General features: G+C 37.6%; 1 protein-coding gene across 1 annotated transcript in view; it reads left to right on the top strand.

Annotated features, from left to right (window-relative positions):
* Positions 1-19,018, top strand: part of LOC148839686 (adhesion G protein-coupled receptor F5-like) — a 52,015-nt gene that overhangs the window by 26,415 nt on the left and 6,582 nt on the right. The window contains exons 8-16 of the mRNA XM_088933551.1: positions 603-748; positions 1,332-1,529; positions 3,376-3,576; positions 5,248-5,418; positions 6,906-7,100; positions 7,487-7,693; positions 16,352-16,489; positions 16,856-17,037; positions 18,214-18,402. Coding sequence (XP_088789677.1) covers positions 603-748; positions 1,332-1,529; positions 3,376-3,576; positions 5,248-5,418; positions 6,906-7,100; positions 7,487-7,693; positions 16,352-16,489; positions 16,856-17,037; positions 18,214-18,402 — 1,627 coding nt within the window. The remainder of the gene's footprint in view (positions 1-602; positions 749-1,331; positions 1,530-3,375; positions 3,577-5,247; positions 5,419-6,905; positions 7,101-7,486; positions 7,694-16,351; positions 16,490-16,855; positions 17,038-18,213; positions 18,403-19,018) is intronic.

Here is a 19,018-nt window from a genome sequence, read left to right as displayed (position 1 = left end):
CAGCATCCAAATCCAAACAGGTCCAAAGGCAGGTCAGGGCACAGTCCGAGAGTCCATCAACAAGAAATCCATCCTGGGACGCGACAAGGTTTAAATCTCTGGGAGGGGGGAACACACGGAGAGACAAAACATGGAGGTCCAAAGGTGACGGGGTGAGATCCTCCAGACCCCGGGCTCAGGAAGCGGGAGGTGTCGGGGATGAGGCCTATGCCCTCAGGAGACGGACGTAGGGTTTCCTGGTGCTAGGTGACCTCACGACATCCTTACCCTAATGATGAGCCCCGAGGACTGGAGGAGCTAGTCTTTAAATAATACCTAAAAAGGTACACCTGGGAAGCTTAATCACAGAAACAATAATGGGAATAGTGGAGCGCCCTCTAGGGAGGGATGTTGGGCGTGACATATTTGGTATATGTTTATGGTATAAACTGTATATTGTATATATTGTTAACTTATATTGCATCTGTCAAGTAAAAAACATTTTCAAACTATTAGATCAAGTAAAAGTGATCAAATAGCTTTAATAGAGCATTTAGAGAATATTTTTAAAAATAAGTTTATTTTGCCTCAGTCACATTCTATTGAAATTCTCTGTCAAACAGGAAAGGCAGTGTAATTACAGAATATGAGGTAACTGCCCTTGGAATATCTTCTTCTGCCATCCAGAAAGCAAACACTCAGCTTGTGGCAAACCTTGTTAACAGTTCTTATTCAGTTATTGAAGACTCCTTTACTGCACGTGTTACTGGTAAGAACATTAGAAGCAATGCTACTGTTGCTTCTTATCATGAACATTTTGAAATATACTATACAGGTGTATTATATAGTATACTGTATACACAAGATGCTTATAGTATTATATTTTAACTTTTGTACACAGTTACTGTAGAACTTCTGTTTTTGGCATATTGTAGTTAAAGCCATTGGAGATTGGACATTTGATTTGTACTACTTCTTTAGATTTAATTTTAGACCACACCAGAACGTTTAAAACAGAACTGTCCTACTTAAAGAACACTGATGTGTACAGGATGTAATCAAGACTTTTTAATGGAAATAAAAGCTTGGTCTCAGATGGTGGAAGTTCTGTCATTCAACAATCAGAAATTCTCTTATACCACCCATTCCTAGCAGGCCAAGATCATGTTCCCTTGCTCTGGTTTGGAGCAGATGTACTGCCAGAGTGACCTTCACTGTAAATGAAATCATTTTTTATCTTTATTGGAGCTCCTGATAAGCATAACATTCTTAATTATATTGGTTGTCTATAATTGAAATAAATGAACTTGGAATTGGAGAAAATACTATCATTCTAACTTTTTTCTTTCAAGACCAAACAACATTTACAATGAAGCCAGACATTTTATACCCTGGGGACAATATGGAATTAACCTGTGAGTTGAATCAGCCTTACAGTAATACAGTATGGGAACTGAATGATATTCCATTGCAAGGGGAAAGGTTTAAACAAAGCAACGGCTCTTCCTTCATTAAGGTCCAAGTGAGTTCTGTTACTGGAAATGACAATGGTGAGTAAATACTTGAGTATTTCAAAAGAAAAATGTGAAGAAAGAGATTGGTAATCAATTCAACTTACCATTTAAGCCTCCTTACCAATGCATTTATGTTTAAAATTATTGAGTTAAGTAAAAATTCATAACAAAAGTACACAATTAACTAAATTGTGCGTAACTTGGAACTGTTTCTGGTTATGGCAGCATGAACGAAAGACACTTTAGCTCCCACAACAAGATCCTCGATTTCAGATTTAATCCAGTATAACAGGTTAAACAATTAAGCAGTTTTTTTGCTAACAAAAGTGATTAAGTAAAACTAAACAGCATATTTACCTATACCACTAAAGAAGAACATTGAGAATATGAAAGAAATGGCAAGCAAACAGCATGCAAAACAAGAGGCACCACCATTTTCAGATATCTCCCCTCCTTAGTGGTTTCACACAGAAATGGATATAAATAAAGGCTTTGCAAGAATTCAACACATGATCAACAGCCATCTGTGCAAAATCAATCAGCTGGTGGAGAAAATGCAGAGTGACATTCTGAACCTGAGTGACATTCTTGTCTCAATTTGAAACAAGACAGGAGAACTATGAAGATGCCATGGTAGACATTTGTAAAGTTATCGAAGATATAAGATATAAGATATAAGATAAGAACAACAATGCAGAAATCAACTTCTTGAAACAGATGATCAACGACCCTGAAAATCATTCCAAGTGAAAATATCTACACCTGATCAGTTTCCCCGTACAGTATTGAAAGGAAAGATGGGGTTGCCCAAAATGCTTGGTACTGAAGATTGGTACTGGCCTAACAACATTGAAAGGGCTAACTGTACACTACAGCAGCGATCTGCAGAGTACAAGAAACTACAAGCCATTGTGACCAGGCTGCTTTGATTCAGGGACACCATCATAATCCTTACAGCTGCATGGGAGAAGGACGAACTACATACTGTATGGCAAATCTAGCACTATGATTTTCCGTGATATGACAACACTGTATAAGAAAAGGCAAGCATTTACATTTATAAAGAAATGCCTCCAGGACAACATTTCCAAAAGTAGCTTAGCTGGTGAAACATCACCCAAACTTTATACTGTATACGGAAGTAGTTCAAGTAGGCACAGTAGCTGCATCAGCATGTGTAGGCTGCAGAGGAACAAACTAAGGTTTATCCCATGCTGAAAAGAGAAAAAAAGGAAACACAATGTTTCGGCTGTGAAGAAACATTTGTTTTTCTTCTTTAAGAATGCTGTGTTACTACTGTAAAAGCACTGATTGGGTAGAGGAGGGGAAGGAGGATGGGATATGGAAGGGATTCATATTGTTTTTGTATTTTTGTATTTGAATCAATCCTAAAAGAAAGATATTGATCATTTTTTTAAAATAGGAAATTCTCAAAATATAAATTACTGTACATAGGTAATATTCTAACATGAAAAACAAATTTTAAAAATATTTGTGGAATTAATATTCTGATATTGACTGTGATTAAAGATTTAAGCTATAAAAGCACTCAAGCTGAAGAGCTTTCTGTAATTTGTCTATAGAACAGCAAAGGATGAACTGCATTTGCAAATATCTGAACTCTTCCATTTAAAGCAGATTTCTAAATTTAACATAGACAAAGCTTTGAGCTATAGTAATTTATATTTGTCGTAAAATTCAAACTGAAGTTGGCAGATGACCATTGCATTACAAATGTCACAAGTACAGGTCTTTATCTCAAAACCATAAATTCTTAAGGAAGTAGGTACTGTTAATTTAACAATGCCAGCAATTTACAAAAACAAAAGTTACTGTTGAATGCTATTTAATTTTAAAATGTTTCTGTATTGTACCTCCTCAGGGACATATGAGTGCATTTTCAAAGATGGTTTAATTGAATATGTCAGCAATAAAACAGTTCTAATCCAACAACAGCCATCTATAACTCTCACTTCTCCTGGTAATGTCTATTGTGATGGTATAACCAGACTTAAGTGTTGTGTAGTTCCAGTCAAAGCCTTTAATGTCAGCTGGATCAAGGAAGGAACGTTAACAGTAAATGGTAAGAAAATAATATAAGATAACATGCTGTCTTTTTATTTATTTTATTTATCAAATTCCATTTGAAGGCAAACTAGTCTTTAGTTTCTGGGAGCTTTTTAGGCTTGACTTAAAGGACGTAGGTCTGATGTAAGTTGTTGCTTCCTGGATGTGATGATATGTTGTTGCAGGGTATAACCAGTTTATAGTTTGGCAGACTATAGTACAGAGAAAAATGTACCTTTCTCAAGGATAAAAAAATGCAGTTAATTCTTGTGCTACAATTTTGTAGTTAGGAAGCTAGATTTTTTTAAATTCTCTACATACAGTGCCTTGCAAAAGTATTCACACCCCTTGGACTTTTTCACATTTTATTGTGTTACAGCATGGAACCATGATGTATTTGAGATTTTTTGCCACTCATTAACACAAAGTACTGTATAATGTCAAAGTGAAAAAAATGCAGACATTTTACTAAATTAATTAAAAATAAAAAAAAGAAATTAATTGAATGCATACATTTTTCCCTATTTGCTTTGACACATCTAAATTACCACACTGTATCTCTAACCTTATTTTTTTAACTGAAAAATTGCACTGGAAATGTTTTCACAAGCAGCAGGAAAAGAAAATATTTGACACTGCTTTATAAACTGAACAGTAACTGTCACAGGCTGTGAACCCCAAATTCACGGATTTCTTTACTTTATAGATGACTGCACCACCTACCAATTATAAAGGGTGCTAGGACCTCTCTTCATTTGCCATAGGTTCTATTCATCTCCCAGAATCACCAGTGCACACACAGAACAGCAACAGACACTAGTGTTATTTAAGTGCCCATTTTCTAGTGATTACAACAGGTAACAATGTCTACTCAAAACCCAGGGCACATTTATACAAAATCAACACCGAAAGACACACAGTCTCTGGTGTCCAAGTCGAGTCCTCCCGGGTCCAACTGCTACAGTCTCCCCTGTAATCCTTCCTTCTCCAAAAAGGTCTACATTATCTCACAACTAGGGCTTTTTAAACACTTCCAACAAGGATTCTTCACTTACTGTATGCCCCAGGGAGTGGGAGCATCCCTGTGATGCTTTTAGGTGTGGACAGTGCTAATTGACCAATTGCCTGGCGTCTGTGCTAGGAATACCTTTGACCAGGGTCTCTAAGGGACAGGGAGGGAAACATTGAGGATAAGGCAAGAAACTGCATCAACACCATGGTGCCATTGGCTTATTAATGCGACATAACATCAATACACCCCTTAACACCTAGATCCTTCCCACACCCATTCTTTTCACTCTGCGACAGAACTTCTAACACAATGTTAAAAATTAATATACAGTGGATATAACTGCTTCCGAACATATTTTACTTTTATGCAACACTTAGGTTTGGAGAAAGAAGATTATACACTGTGAATTATTGCAAGGTTAAAATTGTGATTGCATACTTAAAACAGAAACACTAGATTAAAAAAAATGTATTAATCTTCATGTTAATATATCAGTGATTTATAGACAAAAATAACTCTTTACTGAAAATCTAGCAATGATTTCCTTGTATAAAACAGTCCAATGTTAGTAACAGGGCTAATTTCAAATAATGAAAAGTCACAGTATGTTTTGAGAACAAATGTCTAGCTCAGTCCATAATACTAAAAAAAACTAACCAATTGTTATTATTTTAGAAAATAAGTCCTTTAATGAAACTGAAGGCTGTTTTATCAATGAAATAACACCAACATCTGGAAACTGCTCTCAAGGACAAACACGCAGTAAATTAACTTACACCTGCGAGGTGACAACGGGAAATGGAGCCAACTTCCAGGAGAACAGTACTCTTATTTTTGTCCGAGTTGGTAAGTCCTAATTAGGGTAGTATGGTTTGTTTTGTTTTTTTGTATGCAATAATACATGCTTAATTATAAAACCCGTATTACTTAAACTTTAAGACTCTCCACTTCAATTTATTTAATAGTACTAGACCACCAGTCATATGGGTTTGCAAAAAAAGCCAGCACCACCCCCAAATGCTTTTTGTCATGAGTGTTACCAAATATTTAATCATAGAAAAATAATGTAAAGCATTATTGAGAAAAACATATGAGAATGGAGGATTTCTGAAGACTACATGGGCAGTATTCCAAGTATTGTCACTCTAAACAGTCTCATCAGCAACAAGGGGGGCAAAAGAGCTTAAATCAGGCCAATTCTGTTTGGATCACAAAATTTCTGGGCAAAGCCAAGATCAGATTCAAAACAAATCCACTATTTAATTTTTTAAATATTTATACTTCAATGCAAAAACAAAAGAATTTGAATGTAAGAATCTGAGGCCAATGCACTGATTGGGAATTATTAATATTATTATAAAAAGGTAATGTTACTGTACTGTATATTGGTTGATTTCGATTTTACACACATAAATGGGGAGATGGGTAATACAGAAGCTGAAATTAAGATGGTTGAAATGGTTAATGTTGTAGTTCAGGTGGGTAGCTGTGTCAGCATGCGTAGTCTTCAAAGGAACAAGAAATAAGTTTATTCCATGCTGAAAAGAGAAGAGAGAAAACACAACGTTTCGGCTGTGAAGCCGCCTTCTGATTTTGAAGTGTTAAAACTAGTTTAGGACACAGCAGTGATGGAGAGAAAGAGCTGCAGTGACTATCAAAAGTATTCGTCGCCCTTGGACTTTTCCACATTTTATTGTGTTATAATATAAAATGATAATGAATTTAAATGGGATTTTTTGCCATCGATCAACACAAAACACCCATAGGAACCATGCAAATGCAGGATAACACACAAACACTATGCAGAAACCCCAATGCTGCAAGCAGCAATGCAAGCAATTGCACCACTCTTTTGAAATACACTGTATGTAATCAGATTTAATAGGTCAATCGATTCTGATACTTTTTTCATTTCTTTGAAAAACGTGACCAATCTGGTTATACAGAAGTGAAGTGAACCATTGAATGGGCACAAGTCAGGTTACTGACTAGATGCCAGTAAAACATAAGGCATACACACATACTGGATAATTTACATACCCCAATCAACGTAGAAAGCATTTCTATGGACTGGACTGTAGAAGAAAAACAGAGTGCCTTGGTAAAAAAACATGTATGTCCATGGGTAAGACATTCAAATGTAAATCTAGAACTGAAATAATGAGACACTGCAATGTTAAATGTCACACCACTGTCCTGCCCAGTTCACATCCATTTAAACATATTTTGTTTGCTACAGAAAATGCTACATACACAATTAATTTTGTCATTGAAGATTATTCCATAAATATTGCTCATGTGTATTCTACATAATTAATTTTACTTTTTTTCAGGAAATGTGACATTGAAAATTGACAATGCCGTTTATCAATCTTACGACATATCTGAAGGGTACGACTTCAACATGAACTGCACTTCTGATTCACAGTTTGATTCAGTTAATTGGTATCTGAAAGAAAATGGTCAGAATGATTTTTCACCCCTAATTGCATACAATGCAATTTTGAATGTAAAAACTCCACTTAATGGTAAGTTATTTTTAAAAAATATCAATATTGCCATTTTAATTGTACATATCAATAATATAACTCTTGTGAAAATGTGTTTAATTAATAGGAAATAAAGGCGGGTATCCTGAGTGATGTATACAATCTATCACAGAAGGTAGCATATACAGTATATCATGCAGTGAACCAATTACAGAAAATTAATTTAGACACTATTGTGATTAAGATATGACAAGCACACAATGCAGATTGCTTTTAATTCATATTTTCTTTCAATCATTCCTCACTTGATTAAAGTAGTTTGTATGCAAAATATATTGAAGTATTAATGCATTTGAACTATTTTTTTAATCTCAGGTAAGAATTAAATAAATACTTAAAGATTTCTTTTCTTAACAATTTTTTAGGTACTTATCGTTGTGAACTATTATTTGGTGCACAAATCCAAAGTGCCGAAACAACAGTTACAGTGCATCCTTTGCCCCAAATCACGCTGAGTAATCCAAGATTAAACGTCTTGTGTCAGACAACAACAGTAACCAAACTGGAATGCTGTGTTCAAAATCAAGGCTTTCAAGGTGTCTGGATAGAAAATAATAATAAACTACAAACAGGTACTTTGATTACTAATATTCTTATTAGTAGAGGGTGCAGAAGCACCAGTGACTGTATAGTTAATTAAAATGTACTTAATGTATAAATTGCATTTTATTGTTGTCAGGAAAACAATAACAATGCCATGGTAAAAGATACATTTACTATATTTCTATTGGAGAAGTCCCACTTTTTACATATACACTGTACAATCTCAGTTGCATGACAAAAGTAATAGAAGTGCTTGGGCAATTGTCTCAGTCTTCCAGCTACTGTTCATCTTACATCTGTAGCAATGCGCAGTGGGAGGAGCCGCGGCGAGCACCCTTATGAGTGAGTCAGAGGGGGCGGAGGCACCGGTGTGAGGTTAGCGAAATCGGAAAGAAAACAAAACACAAAGGAAAAATACAAAACTGCGGTGTCATGCGAAGCAGCGCTGCACCATCATGTAGAGTGGTGCCCAGACTGGACTTGCCCTGTTTAGCAGGGTCCAGTCTGGGTGAGCAGGAAGGGAGCATAAGGCCAAAAATAAAAACCTTCCTCCTCACCCTTCCTCCAGGGCTCCGCCTATACACTGAACACGCCCCTCCCGTGTAGTGCCACACATTGTCTCATGTGTATTCATTAGGCTTTGTAATACAGATATGTAATGTTACTAGAATTTAAAATAAATGGCATTTAAAATGCTCATGGACTGCAAATGGAATGAAGATATTTGGACGGTCCTGTGGATGCAATGGATGCACTTATGGATGGCTCACTCGTCTTCATTGATGATGTAACTAATAATGAGAATAGCATGAATGAATGCTGAAACTTCTGGAAATATTTTGTTTACTTACAGTAGGTAGAAGACAATTATTTCATACTCATTGGGTGATATTTAATCATGTAGCATGACAATGACACAAAACATATAGCTGGTGCAACCTTTGAGTTCGTTAGGGGAAAAATAGAGTAAGCATTTTACATGATTAAGAAAAGTCATAACTCCCCCAAGAATAGGGAAGAACTCAAAGTAGCTGTAGTAAACATCTTAACCGATTACGGAAATGACGGTGAGTTCAATAGGTCACAGATTTCATGCAGTTATTGCCTTAAATGCCCCAATAATGACATTTAAACTCTGAAATTTACTTAAAATAAACATGTCCCAATACTTATGATCACTAAATTTGATAATTTAATTAGTCAGTGATACTTATGATTTCATTATGTTAAATATAAAGTACCACAAATAAAACAAAAATATCATTAATACTGTACTTATCATTCATAGTTAATTCAAGATGACATATCAAAAACTATTTAAATTAAGTCAAACGTAGCTGACACATACAGCTGCTTCATGTTTATAGAGTTTCTTTACAGTTCAACCGTTCAAGCATTGAGAAATAACAAGAGCTAATCAACATTTATTCCAAAAAGACATAACATATGCACAAAAGCCCACATTTATTCTTGCAGTGCAGACTGGGCAACATGAAATGTAGAGTCAGCATCGAAAGGGTGAAGTACAAGAAGACACCTTTTTTTCCTTTTGTCAATTACCATGGAAGCTTGATAAAAACTCTCTCTTTCTACATACTCAGCAAAACTGGCTTCTGAATCTTCAGTGATATAACATGGACAAAAAAAATACCTCAATTGTCTCTTTGCTCAAGTGAAGAAAGGCTGAAGCAAAATGAGACTTCCGATCATCCTTCATGTTATCATTTCATTGGATCAAGGCTGTGTTCTCTCAAAATATAAGATCTCCTCTTCTTATCACTTTTAGGGTTAGAGATAAAAAAGGTGCTCTGAACATAAAAACAAAAATTGCTTACACTTATATAGCGCTTTTCTGGACACTCCACTCAAAGCGCTTTACAGGTAATGGGGACTCCCCTCCACCACCACCAGTGTGCAGCATAGTCTGCCTTGTTACTCTTGACTGTATTGCTGCATCCAAATGGATGTGATTTTTCTGTGACTGAAAGACACAAAACACAGTACAATATTGGACCTGGAACATATAGTAAGAACCTTTAATTGAAATGACTGACCACAATGTAATAATGGCTTAAGTTTAAGCAGCTGCCTAGACATCTCAAGTGCTCAGACGAAAGGACCCTGTGTAGGTATCTACAGACAGGGATCACTAAAAGAACACTATAATACAAAATCCTTTATCATAGTCCAGGAACAGGCTAAATTCAGGAACTAGAAAGCCAACCCAAGAAGAAATGAAAACACAAGAAGCAAAGGAAAGGAAACAAGGAGTAACCAGGAGAAAAATAATGTGAAAAAGAACAAGGGAATGAACAAGGACTAAAAAAGGACAGGAGTAAGAAGTAAGGAAAGAAGCAGGATAATATTCAGGAATGTAAAGGTCCAGAGCTCAAAATACAGGTATATGAGACTGAGCACTGAAGGGAATGAGAGCACAGTTTATATAGCGCTGAGGAAGGGAAGTGTGGAGCCCTAGGTACACTGGGCAGTCGCAGAGTAGCTAAAGCTTAACACAGTGTAGGGGTTTTGTGCATTTACCGGGACAATTAATAATTGTAGTACTACTGTAGTAATACTGTGTAATACCAAGGGTGCCCTGAGTTACCCATATTTCATGGTGAAGAACAAACTTCTATATCAGGTGCAGAGGAGAGATCAAGAAGAAGTAGAACAACTTCTGATTCCACGGGCCTACCAGTCGAAACTCCTCAACTTGGCCCATAGCCACCTCCTGGGAGGACACCTGGGGGTGAAAAAGACAACCGAGAGACTGCTCGCTCGCTTCTTTTGGCCAGGTATATATAAAGCCATCGAGAAATATTGTCGGGAATGCCCGGAATGTCAGAAAACTGCCCCGCAACCTTATTATAGGAATCCTTTGATTCCTCTCCCAATTATTGAAACTCCATTTGAACGGATTGGGATGGATTTGGTGGGACCCCTGATCAGAACCGCCAGAGGACATCAGTATATACTGGTAATAGTGGACTACGCCATGAGGTACCCCGAAGCCATTCCCTTGAGAGCCGCCACTGCCAAAAATATAGCTAGGGAGCTAGTACAGGTTTTTTCTAGGGTGGGAATCCCTAAGGAGATCTTAACAGATCAGGGAACTCCTTTTATGTCCAAAGTCATGCGAGACTTAAGTAAACTATTGGGAATTCATCAGATCAGAACCTCGGTATATCACCCACAAACGGATGGACTGCTGGAACGTTTTAATAAGACCCTCAAAGGCATGCTGAGGAAGGCCATGCAGAAAGATGGTAAAAATTGGGATCAACTGCTCCCTTATCTAATGTTCGCGATTCGAGAAGTATCGCAGGCCTCGACCGGGTTTTCTCCATTTGAGTTACTATACGCTCGGAGACCACGAGGCCTATTAGATCTGGTTAAAGAATCTTGGGAGCATCAGCCTTCACCTTTCCAGACTGTCACCGAACATGTCGAACAAATGAGAGAAAGAATCAACATTGTTGTGCCCATTGAGAAAGAAAACCTGGAAAAAGCCCAGGCCCAGCAAAAGCAGATTTACAATAGGGGAGCTATTGTACGAGAATTTCAGCCTGGGGACAAAGTTTTAGTATTGTTTCCGACCCCGGAATGTAAATTCCTGGCCTCCTGGCAGGGACCTTATGAGGTGGTTGAAAAGGTGGGTCCGGTCAACTACAAAGTCAAGCGACATGACAAACGGCGTCCGCACCAGATCTACCATGTCAATTTATTAAAAAAATGGCATGGAGCAGAAGTACTGCTCACCCACTTCTCCCCTGACCCTTTGGAAGAAGAAACAGGTGCTGTAACCGTAGGGGACCTGGCTCCGCCACAGAAGCAGGAATTACAAGAATTCCTATCACAGAACAAAGATGTTTTTTCCAGGACACTGGGTCGAACTCACCTCATCCAGCATAAGATTATTACAGAACCAGGGAAAAGGGTAAGATTGCCTCCCTATCGAATACCGGAAGCCAAAAGGAAATTAATTAAAAATGTTAAGTATGGGAATAATAGAGGAATCCCATAGCAAGTGGGCTAGTCCTATAGTTTTGATACCCAAGCCGGACGGGACTATTAGATTCTGTAATAATTTCAAAAGGTTAAACGAGATCGCGCTGTTTGATGCATACCCTATGCCTCGTATCGATGAGTTAATTGAGCGATTAGGTAATGCCCGATATATCAGTATGCTGGATCTTATGAAGGGGTATTGGCAGGTACCACTGGCTGAAGAAGCTAAAGCCAAGACTGCTTTTGCCACCCCTGAGGGGCTGTACCAATATCGGGTCCTAACGTTTGGTTTACACGGAGCCCCAGCTACTTTTCAACGATTAATGGACCGAATACTTAGACCATATCGTGATTTTGCGGCCGCCTACTTAGATGATGTTGTGATCCATAGTACGACCTGGGAACAACACCTAAAACACCTGGAAGCAGTAACGGGAGCCTTACGAGATGCAGGATTAACGGCCAATCCCAATAAATGTTGCCTGGGGGCCCGGGAAGCCAATTATCTCGGCTATACGATTGGGAGGGGAATGATTATGCCTCAAGATCGAAAGGTACAGTTAATCAAAAACTGGCCTCAGCCATCTACGAAAAAGCAGATACGAACATTTTTGGGACTGGCGAGTTATTATCGCCGCTTCATTCCAGGATTTGCCTCCATTGCCGCCCCTCTGCATGACTTGACAAAACAAGCTGTCCTGAAAAGGTAAAATGGACAGAAATGGAAGAGAGGGCCTTCCAGGACTTTAAAGCAACGTTATCTTCTCAACCGGTCTTACAGGCGCCGGACTTTAACAAGACATTCATGGTTCAAACAGATGCTTCCGATACTGGGGTTGGAGCCATACTGTCACAAGAAATTGATGGACTAGAGCACCCTATTTTATATATTAGTCGTAAGTTACACCCCGCAGAAAAACATTATTCAACGATAGAAAAAGAATGTCTTGCAATAAAATGGGCTCTTGACTATTTAAGATATTATTTGTTGGGAAGACAGTTTGTTCTGTATACCGATCATGCACCATTAACATGGATGTTGAAAAATATGGACAAAAATGATCGAATCACCCGATGGGGCCTTAGTCTTCAAAGGTTTCAGTTCCGGACAGTTTTTAGACCTGGGAAAAAACAAGGTTATGTAGACGCCCTCTCCCGAATGCATTGTTTATTTTTTTTTAGACAGCCCGAGGACGGGGCTGATCTCAGGGGGAGGGTATGTAACATGACCAGGGGAAGGGTCATTCATAACAGGTATTTTCAGAATGACCTACTTAAAATACTAGATATGGACCGTAGCAAAATGGCTGCCAAAAAGAATCAGCTGACCGGTAAATGGAAAGGGTCTACCCTGAGAAACAATGAGACACAGCTGAGCCACATCAGGAACCGAAATATAAGTGCTCCGGAGGCAGTGAACAGGGCGGAAGCCAATAAAGTGAATGCGGTTTGGAGGAAAAGAGAGGAAAGAGGTGTATGTTAAAGATCGGGCTAAAGAATAATGGACTACTGAAAGGAGAAAAGGTTTATGGTTTTTGGATTATGGACACTGGATAAGGATACATCGCGGATTGGCTTTATTACGGACTTTTGGAACTCAGATCGGATCAGGATTAAGGGAACGGATTATGGACTGTATTTGGAAGATAGTTGGAGGAAGAAACGTCACGAAACTCAGGAAAGAAAAGTGTGGTGTGAGTACTACTTTCATTTACATAAACTTTCCCCTGGAGACACCACAGTAGCAGTAAATCAGAAAATGATTCTTCGATGGCTATTAGAAAATCGACCTTGCGGAACAACTCAGCAATGCACACACGGATACTATTACACGAGAATACATTTATTAATACAGTACATAAAATGTGCATATAAACATAACAGATCTTATAGTGAGGGTTAGCAGAATACAAAAGTTATATATTCAATCACGAAGAGTTACAAATACCAAGAGATACAGTACATACAGGTACATTCAGTATACCATTAAGCATACCATTTCGTTAATGAGCTTTTTGATTACAACTTCTAAACTAGATACTCAAAAGCATGTACATCACTCATATGAATTAAATTGACAACTGGGATTGAGGTAACTATTGAATTCTCGAGCTGCAATGTAGAATGTTGAATACTCATCCATTTATGTGGATTCAGATCTCCTGCGGAGACAAAGGAACAGCGACAGGCTGTTGCTGCATCAAATTCGTGTCCTCTGGCTCGGGGATCTTTTGGTTACGTGCGGGTGACCTCCAGTCCAGGCTGTTAGAACAAAGTAAAGTCCTGGCACTCAGACACACTGGCCATCACGTGATTGTCCGAGCTGAGTCTGAGAACGTCCTGGAGGGGCACATTCTGGGCACTGTGCAGCCTCTTTTATCTGGAGGAACTATAGTCGTTCATTGGTTGAAAGTTTCACAAGCATTTGAGACCCATATGGGGTTACCCCACTCTACCTGTTCCTGATTGGCTGATCAAGGTGGAGGATAAGTAACAACGCTCTCTGACCTTAGGGTTGTAAACAACTTGGGATGAGACTCTCCCTTGGAATCTCCCAGACAGAAAGGCGCCAGAGATGACCATTTATTAGGGTGGCTGGAGAATCTCAACCCTGGGAGTTGATCCTTATCAGGAAACTCTATCAGACAGAAAAACACCTTTAATATGAAACACATAGAATGGCCTCTCTGTGTCCAGCACCACAGAGATGAGAGAGAAAGAGACTGGCAGGGGGACAGCAAACTTAATTCCTGTATTATTAATAAGCATTGCCGCTACATGCAGCCCTTTTGCACAGGAGGGCCATCAACCAGTGCTTGAGATACCTATGCTAGCAAGACGTTGGAACCGTAACATTAAGAGCACTGAAAATATGGCAACAACATTATCTCTATGTGTGAAATCCGATTAATTGGATAATTTTACCTCAAAGAACAGGGAGATGGACATTCTTTCCTCTGGAATTGAAAATCAGATTGAGAATGTCAAATTCATGGAGTTGGGTTTGCAATCAAGAATGAAATAATCAACCACTGTTGCAAGTTCCTTTTTGGAATAAATAGGCGCTTCATGACTCTTAGCAGAGAGCTATTACATGTTAATGCTTTCTGCAAATGCTTCTACTCTAGGTTCAGATGATGAAACAAAGGATCCCAGGATCCCATCCCAGGATAAAACTAATTCTCTGTGGATTCCCAAAGAGGAAAATATTCTACTTGGAAACTTCCACTCCAGAATTAAGAGACGTCAATCTCTTGGAATAGAACAGCTGGAAAGATAAAGAAGTTGGAAATTTCAATTGCAATGGCATTCTTCTTCTTGTTTTTAACAAATGCACAGATGCACAGATGTGCTTGTGATCTCCAGTACCCACCAGAAAAACAGACATAAAACATCTTGACAACATCTTGACAACACCCACAGTCCAGAGGCCTTATTTACTATGCTTTAAGAAACGCTCTTAAACCATAATCAAATACAAAGATACTTGGATATTTTACCAAAGAAGGACAAGATAATTAGAAGATAATTAAGACATCTTCTGAACAGTTTCCAAATGTGGATTGAGTACCTCAAAGAGTATGACTGAAGTGATTTTCACAGCCCACCAATTAGAGGAAAAATGTCAGGAACAATGCTTACCCTTCTACTTCATGTTACTCCATTTTACATAGACATTTTGCTCTGTGCATAGAAAAGACTGAAAGGCCCTCCTGCAGAATGAATGTCCTACAAAATTTGTCACCATCCTTCCCCTTCCTCATTATGAAATGCATGCAGTAATCCTTACTAATAGATCAGCTACAGAGCCCTTTTGACGTCTTGACATGCATAAAAAATGTGTCAGTTACCAGCTTTCTTTTCAATAGCGATGTCCTATTCACTTTGATAATTTGATCTAGAAACAAGACTGCTGTTTAAGTGCAACTGACTTAACAAACGGACAGTAAATTATTTAATCTCTAATGACCCTGACCTCAGTTGTCAAACTCTCGTTCGTTGTGGCAGTTTATGGCTTAAATAAATGGATCTCCAGGCAATTGTTAACATACAGTACTTACTGAGGCATATAAGAAGGTGGCACTTACCTGTACATATAACATTCAGGAGATCTTCGTCCTCCATCAGCAAGCTACAAATATATAGGCCCCAGGAACCATCAGTTTACATTCACAATGTGTCACTGGAGAATGTATCTTGGAAGTCACCTTTCACAAAAGGCTGATATTGATGAGGAAATCCCATTGTCTGAAATCTACAAGTGTAGCTTTTAGCAACCTGAAGAAGCGGGAGTATAAGGATTGTGACTTCAAAATTGAAACCAGCTGATGGTTTGCCATCATTCCTAGCTTTTATGAGGCAGAACAACAAACCCATAAAACAATTTAAGTAATTTCACCAGAAAAGTGACTTTTGCACATGATTTGATCAATCAAGTTGTAGAAAAGATGTACCAGCATCAGTATTCTCTCCAAAGTAGGTACACAAGCATTTAAACTATGACCATCTCCCATCATCTCAAGTGGGTTGGGCATGTCATCTTTTACTTGTGCTCCTGTGCCTTCTGCTATTTGTAAAAAATTACTGTAGTGCATTGCTGCTTAATTTAATTTCTCTCATGTTGACTGTTCTTATGTGTTTACTGTTTACCAATTCTGTTTTTGTCTTCTCAAATATAGCGAAAATAGGCAATTGCTTTCAGCATAATTACACGATGAAGCCCTGTCAAGATGAAACAAAAGAATTTATATGCATGGTTTTTACATATAATAATATTTCCTCTGTTAATAGTACCCTTACTATCATCTACTTTACCGGTAAGTTTTCACTGTCCTTATACTACAATATACAGTATACAATATGCATTCAACTCTTTAAACTGTACCATAGTACTTCCTTCACCCTCTTTTACTGTCTCCATGCACTCACCTCCACACATTTTCCCCTCTCCACACATTTACGTTTACCGAAAAAACAACCTCACCTTTCCTTTTCTCCCTCTCCTAAATACACTTGGATGATTTAAGAAGCAAACAGTATTTTCACTTTCATACTGATTTTATTGTTTTCTGTCTCTGCTAAGTAAACCCCCCAACAAACGAAAACTCAAAACTGTTCTACTAATAAATGTCATTACAGATTAGTTTTGACATTATATTTCTATGTTGTTTTTTTGTAACCAGCAACAAAGGATTTTTGTACTAGCCCTATATATGGTAATGGCACAGAGGGCAGTACCGCCATAGCAGCTTGCCCAGAGGGACAGCAAGGACAGTTACAAGCAATCTGTGAAAGTGGAAACTGGAGAACTCTGCAAGACAACTGCGTATTAGCAAAAATTAATACAATTCTGACTAGCTCTGAGGTAATGGTCATCTATCTGCAGACAATATAAAGAAATTGACTTACTGATATTTTGTATTCTTTCATTAAAAAGTTACCTACTGTAACTATAACCTGCAACCTTAACATGCATTTCTAATACACTGTTACTTTCAGTTACTTCCTGAACAGTAAATAAGAAAATTGCTGTCACTTCACAGCTTACAGTATGTGTTTTTTAATATTACGATGCTACTTTTTAATATAAAGAATTTATTCATATTTTTATCAGCATAATAAAACACTGTAGGGGCTTGAAGTTCTGTGTGGTGCGCTGGTAAGTGCACATAAGTGAATTAACACTGACCTATGAAAAAAATCTAGGATCACTGCTGAATTTTATATGACCAAATGTTTCATGCTCCTGTGTATCTGCTTGTAGCAGCAAATATTTGCAGGCTATAGCTGAATCCCTAATTTAATATTAGTGGATAAAATGTGATTTGCTGACTCAAAAGTAAATTCTTAAGGTTCGAGTTTTGGTTCTGACAAATTTGTTTTTTCAATATACTGTATTAATATTAACCAATATTTCAAGACAATACCAGATTGTAGTTTTAGTTAAGGTGAGAAGGTTTCAGATAATCTTATTAGGATTCATAACATACTGTTGTGGATAAACCTGAACAAGTCAGGAATCAAGGGCAGTACACGCAGCAGTGGGTTCAGTTCCGAACCTGGGGTGCTATCTGCATGGAGTTTGCAGGTTCTCCTCATGTTTGAGTGTGATTCGTCTGGATGCTCCAGTTTCTTCCAGCAGTCCAAAGACATACTGGCAGGTTAATTATGTTCTAGGAAAATTGGCCCTGACATGAGTGTGTCTGTGTTTGTGTGTATCTCTTCCCTGTGATGGACTGGCATTGCTGGGATAGGCTCCAACTCCTTAGAAATCCTGTATTGGATAAAGAGGTTAGAAAATGGATAGGTGGAGAGAGTGTGGATTTAACAGTGTGGGAAAGAGGACTTTCAGATTTCATATTTACGAGAGTGTAAATAGAAATGTAAACTGGAAACTCCTGTATCAGTCACGTTGACTATTATAATCTTATATATAAATCTTATATATTATAACCCTACAGTATATATAAATCACCTTGTTTGACATGTAAAATGTTTTTTTTTGGACAGCCTATCACTAAACGCATTTTTCTTCTTCCAGCAATTGCTTAAGGACCCGGCACTAGTACAAATCAAGATACCACAAATTCTGAATGACCTAAACAATGCTTCAACAAGTTTACAAAAAAATATTACAAATTCAGCTGGGACAATTAATGCTGTTGTGAAAATTCTGAGCGCTATTTCAGCTGTTTCTGGAAATACTACAGTTAATGCCACTGTGATGGAGGTACAGTAAACTGAAATTCAAAAGAGATTTAAATGGCTTAACTAAAACCAAATATAGTGTGATTTTGTAAAATGATGTTGCATTAAGAGTAATGGTATACAGTAAAAGACAAGATATTTGTACAGTATATGCCATAACCAGAAAGAAAAGTGAGAAAAAAGATTTAATCATGTTTAGAGATTGTTGTCAGCAATGACTAGTACACTTGAATAATGTGATAAGAATAAAATATAATAAAATATATATATATATATTTCATTATTACAAGTCAACAACAGGGCAGTTAAGAGTTTTGAAAAATCAATTGATAATATTTTCATATATTATAATAACATAATACTATTGCTATATATTAAATATCTCTGGTATTTCACCACTTTTTATTTTATAAAAAGGCTTAGATTTTTAAGTAAAGTCGGTCAGACAGCATACTGTAGATGTGTAGTTAGAACTGCTAACTTGAGGCACTTGAGTTCTGAGTATAATTCTAACCTGGGATGCTGTAGTTTTAGTTAAATTGAGAAGGTTTCACATAAGACCTTTAAAGTTATTCCAAAGTTTGCTAATCTTAATCTTTTTAAGATTAATGACAAATTGCAATGGATAAAACTCAACA

The sequence above is a fragment of the Atractosteus spatula genome, chromosome 2 (assembly GCF_055471065.1).
Source record: "Atractosteus spatula isolate fAtrSpa1 chromosome 2, fAtrSpa1.hap1, whole genome shotgun sequence".
Taxonomy (NCBI): domain Eukaryota; kingdom Metazoa; phylum Chordata; class Actinopteri; order Semionotiformes; family Lepisosteidae; genus Atractosteus; species Atractosteus spatula.
Note: the sequence above shows the minus strand (reverse complement) of the source record. Positions and strands in the feature narration are given on the sequence as shown.